Source organism: Myotis brandtii, unplaced genomic scaffold (assembly GCF_000412655.1).
Source record: "Myotis brandtii unplaced genomic scaffold, ASM41265v1 scaffold1085, whole genome shotgun sequence".
Taxonomy (NCBI): Eukaryota; Metazoa; Chordata; class Mammalia; order Chiroptera; family Vespertilionidae; genus Myotis; species Myotis brandtii.
In genome coordinates this window covers 856,828-869,175 of record NW_005353692.1, presented here as the reverse complement: position 1 = coordinate 869,175, position 12,348 = coordinate 856,828, and the positions used below count along the sequence as shown (strand labels likewise).

The following is a 12,348-nucleotide window of genomic DNA, read 5'->3' as shown; positions in this document are numbered from 1 at the left end:
ACGAGGGGGAGGAGCAGGGAGCGAACCAGATTATGTGCCCTGGACCTGGAATGGAACCCAAGACCCTGTGCATAGGCCAGTGATGGCAAACCTTTTGAGCTCAGCATGCCAGCATTTTGAGAAACCCTAACTTAACTCTGGTGCCGTGTCACATATAGAAATTTTTTGATATTTGCAACCATAGTAAAACAAAGATTTATATTTTTGATATTTATTTTATATATTTAAATGCCATTTAACAAAAAAAATCAGCCAAAAAAATGAGTTCGTGTGCCACCTCTGACACGTGTGTCATAGGTTCGCCATCACTGGCCTAGGACATAACTGCCCACCATAACTGCTTTAGTTAAAGTTTAATTTCAGACCATCCTTTGTGGTTACTTTAGGTCTCTGAGTTTACAAGACCGCCATGCAGGCCTCCCCTGAGCTTGTCAGGTCAGCATGTGGCCCCTTTTGTCCACAACAGATTATATAGATTTTTATCTAGAAATAATAAAATTTGCTATTTTAATGATTTTTGACAGTATAATTAATTGCCAATCTTTATTCATTTCTGTTTTCTGGTTGCTGTCACTGACTATTAAAAAAAATGCCCGAATTGCTTTTCATTAATTTTGAATGTTGTGAGGACTGGTGAAGCCAGAAATACTTAGCATTAATCTATTCTTTGTTCCTATTTATAAAAATGGTTTCTGCTTACTTCAAGCTTTTCTTGTGACTACACCATCTATCTTCCCAACCCCCACGATTAGTGCTGACACTTGAAAATAGACCTTTGGCATTTATTCTTTTACATTTTGCATAGGAATGTAAGTTGGATAGGAGATATTATACCATGTTTAACTCTTTTAATTTAAAAAATACACTAACAGTGTGTGTGTGTGTTAATCCTTACCTGAGGATATTTTTTCCATTGATTTTGTTTGTTTTAGAGAGAGTGGAAGGGAGGGAGGGAGGAGGAGAAAGAGAGATTCTGTAAAAACTCCAAATCAATGTGAGAGAGACATATCTATTGGTTGCTTCCTGCACCCACCCGACCAGGGTTGGGAATTAAACCTGCAACCCAGGTACATGCTGTTAACCGGGAATTGAACCCTTGACCCTATGGTTTGTGGGCAGACGCTCTGACCATTGTACCACACTGGCCAGAGCAAGAATTTTTTTTTTTTAATATATTTTTATTGATTTCAGAGAGGAAGGGAGAGGGAGAGAGATAGAAACATCAGTGATGTGAGAGAATCATTGACCAGTTGCCTCCTGCATGCCCCACACTGGATCGAGCCTGCAACCCCAGAGCAAGTGCCCTTGACCGGAATCTAACTTGGGACCCATCAGTCTGCAAACTGACGCTCTATCCACTGAGCAAACTGGCTAGGGCAAGACATTTTTTAATGTTGTAAATTCTTCCTCTTAGAAAAAGTAAATGTATGCAAAATTAACAAAATGGGTCAGAACAGGCATTTGTTCACCTACTACTTGGATGAATGTGTATGTCAATGCTTTCTTGATACTGGAACAAGACAGAACTAAACATATCTGCCCTCATGGAGCTATGTTATTGTAAGACACATACATAATAAATGTTATTCTAGTGGTTGTGAAGTACTATGTATGCAAAGAAACTAGGACAGTGGGTGGAGTGGGAAGAAATGTGAAATCTGTCTCGCACTTGTTGATTATCTTGCCTCTTCCTGAGCAATGCACTGTTAACATCTTCCACTAACAGGTCCATTGCCGACTGGCTTCGAGCTCCCGACACTATGTATTTGCTGGACTTTGTGAAACCAGAGTTCCTCTTGCTTCGGGTATGGTCCTTGGTACTTTCTCATTTCTGTTAACATGAGGAGTCTGTATGTGGTGTGCAGGTTTATCTTGCAAATGTACATGTTACTCCAAGGGAACCTTTTACTATTAATTCAATATGCACATGTAATTGGCAATGTTCTTTTGAAGTTTCCCACATTTAGCCGTAGGAATGCTGAAAAGGCAGCCACTTTGACATGTTATATTTGGAGTTGACATTTCAGCTCACATTATTATTATTATTTTTTAATCACCAGAGGATATTTTTTCCATTGATTTTTTTTTTTTTTTTAGAGACAGTGGGAAGGAGGGAGGAAGGGGAAAGAGAGAGAGAGAGAGAGAGAGAGAGAGAGAGAGAAGGAGGAAAAGAGGAAGGGAGAGAGGGAGGAAAGAAAAGGAGGGAAGAATGGAGGGAGGGAGGGAGACACATTTGTTGGTTGCCTCTAGCTGCTGCTGCTGCTGGTAGACATGGATTAAACCTGCAACCAAGGTATGTGCCCTTGACCAGAAATCGAGCCCATGACCCTTCGGTCCAAGGGCTGACACTAACCATTGAACAAAACTGGTCAGGGCTCACATATTATTCAAAACTTCCTGTTAAACAGCAAGTGACTGGAGCTTTACTACTGCTTCATTAGTAAGGATGCAATATTACTATTAAGTGTATAAATAATGACAATAACTGTATAACATAACTTCCTGAATTATTCCTTCTATAATGTTTAAACTTGTCTGTTTTTAGCCTATGAAAGCCTCGAAATTACGTCGATAGGGCTATGGTTCTTTTCTTTTAAAACGTCCTTTTAGCTTCTCCAGATTTTGATGACAGTCAACTCAATTTTAGATTTTTGGGTTAAAATCTAAATCATCAGTTTATTTTCATGATTGTCTTAGGTTGATACTATATACTAATTTTATTTTTTGAAATTACCGTCATTTGGGAACTGATTCTAAATTATTCTCTTTAACATTGTCATTGTTATAAAATCTGTGAACTTTGCTTGCTCTAATTAATTTTATCTGTATTACATTTTAAAGACACTTGCTCGATGCCTGATTTTGTGGGATGATATTTTACCAAATTCCAAGTGGGTTGATAGCAATGTTCCTCAGGTAAGTACATATGATAAATATTGTTATACCTTTAATGGCATAAAATTATGATTTCTTATGGACTTTCCAAAACCCCATAAAATACTTCTTCTTAGGAAGGCAATATTGATGATTATGGTATCTCTTGAAAACATAGCAACTTTCATTTTAAGATTGTGTGCTTATTGTAGATTAACCTTCCTTTCTGACCCAAGATCCCAAGAAATTGTAGTTTTTAAAAATTAAATATACCAAAGTACCTTAAAGTATTTTTGTCATTTTTATCTGAATTGGTACACATTTATCTAAGATGCTATTATATACTTTGTGACAATTTCAATCTCTTATTAATAACTTATTTTAATTACTTTATGACATATTTATTTAATAAGCCAAATCGTTATAAATAAGCAGGCTCCATAATAACTCCAAATCAAATATTATCAATAGATATTACCCTTTTAACCAACAGTCCATTTCTGGTGGTCAGTTCCATTTTACTTATAAAATAAATCTATTTATCCTTGGGAATGCTTGAAAATATTTCCCCTAATATTTGAGTAAGAAAAAGTTCAAAATAAAGAAAGGTTTAAAGAACTTCACAGAAACACCTATATCACCAATTAGATTCTACAATGAATATTTTACTGTGAAAACTCGTTTAACCACATATCTCCATTTTTCCTCTATCCAATCCATCATTTTTAAAATATATTTCAGTTAGTTACAGACAGTACTGAATTTCTCCCTAAATGTTTTAGCATGTGTGTTAATAACTAGAATTTTATATTTCCCTTTTAAGATAAAATTTATATGCAATGAAATGCACAGATCTTAACTATAGCATTTGATAAGATTTGACTAATGTCTATGCTCATGGAAACAAACCTCCTTCAAAATGACCAGAAGTTCCTTCCTTCCCCTACCCACTCAGTCTGTTCACTCCCTCCCTCCCCCAATGCAACCAGTTTTCTGATGTTTTCCCAAAATAAATTAGTTTGCCTGATGTAGAACTTTATATTGATGGATTCACATATAGTGTAAACCCTTTGTATAAGGTTTCCTTCACTCAGCATGATTGTGTGATAGTAATGGTTCATTCTATTTATTGTAAGTAGTATTCCATTGTTATTAACTTACCACAGTTTCTTTTTCCATTCTCTTTCGTTGGACATCTGGGCTGGTTCCAGGTTTAGCCATTATGAATCAAGCTACCATAAATAATCTTATATAAATATTTTTGTGCATTTATGTTTAATTTCTTTTGAATAAACATTTAAGATTGGAATTACAGAGGCATAGAGTAGATAATGTATTTGGTTTTATAAGAACTGGTGGGTCTTTTCTCAGACTTTGTACCATTTTACACTTCGGCCAACAGTGTTTGAAAGTGCTGGTGCTATACACCTCATCCATATTTGATGGTGTTAATCTTTTTAATTTTAGTTATGTTGGTAAATATGTAGTTTCCATTTGTATTTCCCTGCTGACTGATGACAAGGGAACCTTCTCATTTGCTAATTGTTCCTTCATATATCCTTTTGTGTGAAGTGTCTGTTCCTATCTCTTTCCCATTTTTTTAAAAAAAGTTACTTATTTATTTTTTTTACTATTGAGTTGCTAGGATTGTTAATATTTCCTGGAAGCCTATTTTTTCTCAGATATATGCTTTGCAGATATTCCTCCCAGTGTGTGGTTTGTCTGTAATGTTTTTGCTGAGCAGATTTTCAAAGTTTGATAATGACTAGTTTATCTGTTTTTTATTTTATGGTTATTGTGTTTTGTGTCCTGTGAAAAAAACATTTGCCTAACTCCAAATCCTGGAGATTGTCTCTTGTTTTTTTTTTCCTCTAAAAACTCCAATGTTTTAGCTTTTGTGTATAGTTTGGCATCCATCTCAGAATAATTTTGTTTATGACATAAGGTAGGCATTGAGGTTTTTGTTTTATGAAACTACTAGAGGCCTAGTGTACGGATTTGTGCACCGGTGGGGTGCCTTAGCCTGGCCTGTGCCCTCTCTCGATCCGGGACCCTTCGGGGGATGTCAGAGGCCCGGTGCACAGATTCGGCCCAATCCCTGTGTCATAGCTACTGGTCAAACGGTCGAATGGTTGCTTAGGCTTTTATATATATAGATGGGTATTGAGTTATACAAACACCATTTTCCCTATTGAATGCCTGTGATTCCTTGTCAAAGTCAGGTGAGCACATAAATGGGTTTATCTATGTGCTCTGCATTTGTTGTTTTAATCTATTTTGACAGTCCTTTTGCTGGTATCAAACTCTTAATTACTGTAGCTTTATAGTAAGTACTGAAAGCAAGTATTGCGTATCTGCCATTTTTGTTTTTGTGTGATTTCTTTGAATTCTCTAGGTCCTTTGCATTTCCATCTAAAATTGAGAATCAGCTTATCAGTATTAATATGAAAGTCTGATGGATTATAATTGAAATTGTGTTGAATCTATTCGGGTGGGGAACACCTGACCTGTGATCTGTATAAGGCCTGCGAAATCATTTGGTCTGCCCTTGCCAAGGCATTGGGATGTTAATTAAATGTTTGACCAAATAGAGCAGGCTAATTATTAAGTTGATAATTTTGTGTGGCCCTCAAATGATATAAATATTCAAATAGACCTTGGCAGAAAAAAAGTTCTCCACCCCTGCTATAAATAAATGTATGGAGAATAGATAACTAAATAGTTGAGTTTTGTAGTCCAAGAATAGAGAATCCATTTATTTTAGTCCTTTTTTAAGTTTTTTCTCAGAAAAATCAGGGTCTTCAACAGTTTAATAAGTTTACTCCTAAGTATTTTATATTCTTTTATTATACAGTAAGTGGAGTCTTTATGTAGAATTTTGTTTTCTAATTGCTTGCTGCTATACAACTGATATAAAATATGAAATTGATATTTGTATATCAACCTTTTAACCTGTGGCATTTAAATGCACATATTAGTTAAATAAATAGTTAAAATGATAAGTATTATGTTAGGTCTATCTTATTGTAATTTTTTCTTTTCAAAAGGACTCCATTCTATGTGTCTGATGCAGTGTCATACTGAACGTTGTTTCGGTATTGCCTCTGTGTGTGTGTGGGAGCAATGAACTCTTTACCAAATGTCTATGCATCCTTATACTATGAACTCCTCAAAGTCAGCTAGTGTTCTTTTCCATCGTTTTGTTTTTAGCAACTAGTACACATTGGCCAGAGTTCAGTACATTACTATTACATTGAAAGAGGACAGACTGGTTCAAATTCACTTGGCTAATAAGGGTCATACTGAAACTAGCTGTAGGACTTCAGATCTTTAAGATTTTGCCTTGGACAGAGGAGTTTGGTGGTCTTTTCTTATTCATTTCCTGTGTGCCTCAACTTGTCCTTGAAGAATTACATTTCTTCCTTTGATTACTCTTTTATATGATTAAAAAAAAAACAAAACTTTAGGAGACCATAGAAAAGGTGACAAGGACCAAATTGAAGAAGGGTCTCCTTCCATACAGTTACTTACAACCCAGGTTTAGTGATGCTTTTAAATGGTGTATGATCAATGTGGTGTTATGATAGAGGTGGTACAGATCAGTTATAATAATAATAATAGTAATAATAATAATAGTAATAGCTAATACTTATAAAGGACTTACTAAGTGCCAGGCGTTAATTTTAAGAGGTTTTCAAGTGGATTAAACCTTCTGATTCTTACAGAAACCTAGAAGGTAGGAACCGCTATTATGCTCATTTACAGGGGAAGCATAGAGCAGTCAAGAAACTTGCCTGTGGTCACACAGCTAATGTGGCTCTGTGGGATTCAAACCTAGGCCCTCAAGCTGCTTTTGAAGACAAAAAAAGAGCTTACAAATGCCTACTGTCAAAATAGAAGCATTTCATTCCTGTATAATGATGTAGTTAAAACACTGTAATTTATATGAATGTTGTAATCAGGTTATCCATATATGTATCACTTTGGAGTTCTATCAGTTTTTCAGAATGTCACTCAATTTCTGAATAAATAGTAGTCAACATTAAAAGTAAAGAGAGGAAGAGCGATGGAAGTAGTTACTAGCTTATATTACACAGCGGACATAGTTGCTTACCTTATTGAGATTATCAAAGAGCAAAGGTATTTGGAGTTTTTTGACTTGGTGATATTTATTTTAGTTCATAAGAAGTTTGTATCATAAGTGACTTCTGAGTATTTATTGTTTTATTGTAGAAAGCACCCTGAAATGTAATTCTCCTGAGCAGTCTTTGAAAAAGAATAAGAATAAATCTTGAGTTCCTCTGTTCTGTATACTTGCTTTCATATGTTTAGAAAATATATAGTTTTTTCTTTTTTATTTGTATTTTTTAAGTGAAGCAGATCAAGTCTTTTCTTTGTTGTTAAAGCTAGATAGATATTCTATTTAAAAAAAATTCTTGTTCACTACTTATACTAAAAGGAAAGGGATATGTTTCTACATAATAGTTGCAGATTAACATATTGACAGTTCACTTTAACTCAGGTAATTAATCTAGTGACTAACCTCACCTCACCTTAATGCTAGAAACGTCCCATGACTAAGAAGTGTATGTGTCTGAATTGAGTTCTCTCCAAGTGCTTTAACTCTTTCCTGCTGTTTCCTGGCACTCCTGCCCCAATTCTCTCTACAGCCATCATCTTTCATTTCAGCTCACTGGTCTGAAGTATTATTACTCTGCTATTGATTCAGAATATACTTAAGTCCTCTAGTTTGTGTTCATTCAGTCCAATTCAGTTATTGTTTTTATTGGGCCATCTTAGATTTAAAATTGGGTTGCATGGATGTGAATATAATATAGGCCTTTGAAAATGAAATGGTTTGGCAAAGCTTGTTTTATATAACATGGCCATGATAAGCAGTATGTTATTTTTCAGGTCATTAAATATTTATAACTTGAATATTAATGTTCAGGTATTCTTGGTTTGTATTTTCACAGATTATAAGAGAAAATAGTATCTCTCTCAGTGAAATTGAATTGCCTTGCTCAGAGGATTTGAATTTGGAAACTTTGTCGTAAGTTATGAAATGAGGAATAGAAACGAGCTATCCTAGCATCTGTCAGATAAATAATAGAAATGCACTCTGTAAGAGCAGTAATGCCCTTAACTTTTGAGTAATTCTGAGTTCCTTTGTTTCTAACCATTGCTGATTAGATGTTCAGAAAGATGAATTTTTTGTTTGTTTGCTTTTGTTTAGGTTTCTGAAATACAGTGTTCTTGCCCTCAAGAACCAATATTGGAGATTTAACTTGTACATACTCCTTTTTTTATCCTTTCCATGAAAAAAAATGGCAGTGTTTTTAAAAATTATCTTCTTTTGCTGTATGTGAAGCATATGCAGGAAAGAGTGTATTTTATTATTAAGGGCCACCTAGTGTTTCTGCTGAAGAAAAGGGCATAGGAACCTGCTAATTTAGTAGAGGCACAATTGAGCATCCCCAGAAGAACAGAAACAGAAATAATTACTATTTTTACCCCAAGATAATACTAATAATGAATATTAAGGCAGAATATTGACAATAGTAAATTTCTTGAAATCTGTCTCTAGGCAGGCACATGTCTACATAATTGCAGGAGCCTGTTTGTCCCTGGGTTTTCGATTTGCTGGCTCAGAAAATTTATCAGCATTTAACTGTTTGGTAAGAAGTATCTTAGTTTATTCTGTTCTGTTTCCTTTTTTCTCAAAGCCTCAATATGCTTCCTCTTAACTTTAAATTTTTTCTTTTGATTTTCCAGCATAAATTTGCAAAAGATTTTATGACTTATTTGTCTGCACCTAATGCTTCTGTGGTAAGTTTTTTTCACGATGAGTCTTCTTGGGAATAAAATTAAACTCAAAGGAAATTCACCAATAATTCAGTTACTTAATATGTTGTTAATTTCTGCAGTTTGCTTGAATTTAGAATGGGAGATTTGAAGTTTGGTTTATCTTTGCATTTTTGTTCTGGGATATTTAGATGAGAATATGATTATTTCTAGAAGGATGCACAGGTCTCTAATTCTTGTGACAAGAGAATAAATAAGAAAAACCATATCGTCCCCCATTCTGTCTCAGTACTGAATATTGATAATTGCCTTTAAAAATTAGTATTTAGTAAACATGCAGTTGTTTTTGAGGCATTGCTGCTTTATGACAGGAATACTGCAAGATTTTTATTTCTTGCTAAAAACCACACAGATTTATGCAACATTATAATTTGAGAAAATTAGAGACATCAAAAAGTCTAAAAGTGGTTAAATAAGTTTGCATATATCTATACATTGTTTTACAATGGAGCTATCAAAACCGTGTTCTAGAAGACTTTGTTATGAGTGAGATTGCTTATAATAGGTTAAAAAAGGTTAAAAATATTGTGTATAGTAATGTCTCAATTTGAAAAAAAAATATGTATATAAATATAGAAAAAGATTTGGAGAAAAAGAAAGGCAAACTTTACAGCAGTTCTCTTTGGGTGTTACTATTCCAAGTGATTGTTATTATCTTTTGTATATTTTATTTCCTGAGTGTTCTATATTGAACTTGAATTTCACAATCAGAGAAAATACTTGTTTTTATAGTTTTTTTAAAAGTCATAAACATTTGTTTTTGATTACTTGTTTTTGATAATGAAGAAATATAACATGGGAGTTGATAATATAGAAATGTAACAGTCTTCCTTTCATATTTCCAGACAGGTCCTTACAACCTGGAAACATGCCTGAGTGTGGTGCTGCTGTCTCTGGCCATGGTTATGGCTGGCTCAGGGAACCTAAAGGTTTTGCAGCTTTGTCGTTTCTTGCACATGAAAACAGGTGGTGAAATGAACTATGGTTTCCACTTAGCCCATCACATGGCCCTTGGAATTCTATTTCTGGGAGGAGGAAGGTAAATGAGTATATATTTCTTCAATGAAGATCTCATGAACAAGACCTATAAGAGTGACTTATTTTGAATTTGAAGATGAAAATTTTTAATTCTGATTAGCTGTTAGCTTATCTGAAGGCATTAGTACACTTTAAAAGGGCTTTTTAATGGTTTGACCATTAATTTATGCCCTAGTTAGTAGAGTTACCGTCCTCATTCTAACATAGTTAGCATCACTGCATTTCTCAGAAGAGTATGAACTTAGCACTTCATTGCTAATCTTCTTGTTCCCCACTGTTTAAGGATTTTACCCTTTTACTAAAGTGCTTTCCCGTAAAAGTCGCGAACACTATAGCAAACAGATTCTTTGGGATTTTTTTAGTTTTTAACTTCTCACTCTTTTTCCATTATCTGTCATTCCTGACCACCTTATCCTTTTATAAGACTTTCCTGGCTTTTAATGATCTCTGTTGAATAAAAATAAGCATACAAAAAATTGTGCAAATTATAGGAGCACAGCTTAATTAACCACTTGCAATAGTACCATATAGATGAATATATAGCTCATATCACCTGTTTTCACTCCAGCCATGTCCCTCCTAATCACTGGTACTTTACTTTTGCCCAAAGATAACCACTAATTAGTTTTAGATTGGTTTTACCAGTTTTTAAAATTCAAATAGAATCGTACACTATGTATCTTTTTGTGACTTCTTTTGCTTAATGTTATGTTTGTGAGATTCATCCCTGTTGGATATTGGTCATGTTTCAGTGATGTTGAATTCCTGTATGATAGGAATCAATAGTCACAGTTACTGATTTACTCTGCTGTTGGTGGACATACTGTGTTATTTCCACTGTGGGGCTACTCTGAATAATACTCTTATGTCTATTCTTATACATGTCGTTGATTTGTTATATATAGATCTATGAGTGGAATTGGGTCAAAGGGTGTATAGGTATGATTGATTTCAGTAGACAGTGCCTTCAGTGCTCCTAAGTGTTCATATCATGTCACATGTTCATCAGTACCTATGATGTTCTAGTTGCTCCCCATTCTTGTCAACACTTGCTAGTCACCCTAATTTTAGCCTTCTGGTAGTAATACCTCATTGTGGTTTTAATTTCCTTTTCCCTGAAATGATAATGACCAACTAGAAATCTCCTTGTGTAATGTTCAAATCTCTTGCTACTTATTTTCATATTGGTTTATTTGTTTTTCAAATTTTATTTGTGGTAAAATACCATAAAATTTGCCACCTTAAATATTTTTAAATATACAGTTCAGTAGCATTAAGTATATTCACATTTTCATCTTGCAAAACTGAAACTTACAGACACTTTATACAGCAACTCTATTTCACCTTATCCCAGCCCCATTCAACCTCTATTCTTCTTTCTGTTTCTATCAATTTGTCTACTCCATATTGGTTTATCATTGTGATCCTGAGGCCTTGGTCAGTTTTTATGTTGTAGTTATTTCCTCCTACTCTTTGGCTTGCCTTTTAACTCTCTTAATGATATCTTTTGATGAGCAGAATTATTATTTTTTGATTTGTACTTTTTTGTCCTATTTGTCTTCCAGAAGTTTTTTTAGCTTTTCTATTCATTAGGATTTAAAATCTACCTGGAACTGATTTTTCTGCATTTTTCCCCCCCAACTGATGGCCTCGTGTTATTGAGAAGTTTATCTTTTTTCACTCTTCTGCAGAACCACCTTTGTTATAAATTAAGTGTTCATATACTTGTGTTTATTTTTGAAAAACCATTTATCTCCCAGGTACTCGCTGAGCACCTCAAACTCCTCCATTGCTGCTCTCCTCTGTGCCCTTTACCCACACTTCCCAGCTCACAGCACTGACAATCGGTGAGTCCAGTAATTCTGACCCACATGATCTCTCTGCAACTCTCTAAGGGGATAATTTGGTCGTGTTTTGGTTCCAGGGACTCATTTCCAAATTAGCTTCATTGTGTTCTTGAACTTAGTTATCTTTAGGGCTATTTTTAAAAGTTTTTCTTACAAAGTATTAGACCAGAAGAGAACTTTGGACATCTGATTATTGGTTGGTCTTTCATGGTACTTCAGTCACTAGAATTGCTCTAGACCTGGAAGTAGACTGACAAGGTTATCTTTAGGGAAAATTTGATCAAAAATAATAGCCAAGAGGAGCTGAAGATGATATATTTTGTGCTATAATTCCAAGAGAGAAATTTGTCTGATTTAGTGGCAATGTCTATAAGAATCACTTTTTTCTCTCTTTTACATGAGTGCCAAGAAGTTTTATATAAATGACATGGGGAGGACAAGAAAAGCAAAGTGCAGCAAAAAATCAGTCAATTTAAAAGTGGTAGCGAGCAGTAAATCTTAAACACATAGGAGTAGTCTGACAATACAAACGCTTTGCCTTCAGAGCACAAGAAACCAATTTCTCTAGACATCAGGTACAGCATGGCGTAAGGGAGGGAAGTAGCTGCTTGTATCCCATGACATTTGAGATGACCAGTGTGCTCAACTGAAGGCACCCCAGCTACCCAGGGATGAAGCCTCATTGTGGAGCAAAGCCATCACTTTAAACTGCTTTGTAGCCCAT

The 12,348-nt window shown here is 34.7% G+C and overlaps 1 protein-coding gene across 5 annotated transcripts in view; it reads left to right on the top strand.

Annotated features, from left to right (window-relative positions):
* The window catches only part of ANAPC1 (anaphase promoting complex subunit 1), a 104,976-nt gene that overhangs the window by 74,152 nt on the left and 18,476 nt on the right, over positions 1–12,348 (top strand). For all 5 annotated transcript variants that reach the window (XM_014542754.1, XM_005857216.2, XM_014542758.1 and 2 more), the window contains 7 exons: positions 1,727–1,805; positions 2,842–2,916; positions 7,851–7,927; positions 8,462–8,552; positions 8,650–8,703; positions 9,585–9,778; positions 11,538–11,624. In XM_014542754.1, coding sequence (XP_014398240.1) covers positions 1,727–1,805; positions 2,842–2,916; positions 7,851–7,927; positions 8,462–8,552; positions 8,650–8,703; positions 9,585–9,778; positions 11,538–11,624 — 657 coding nt within the window. The remainder of the gene's footprint in view (positions 1–1,726; positions 1,806–2,841; positions 2,917–7,850; positions 7,928–8,461; positions 8,553–8,649; positions 8,704–9,584; positions 9,779–11,537; positions 11,625–12,348) is intronic.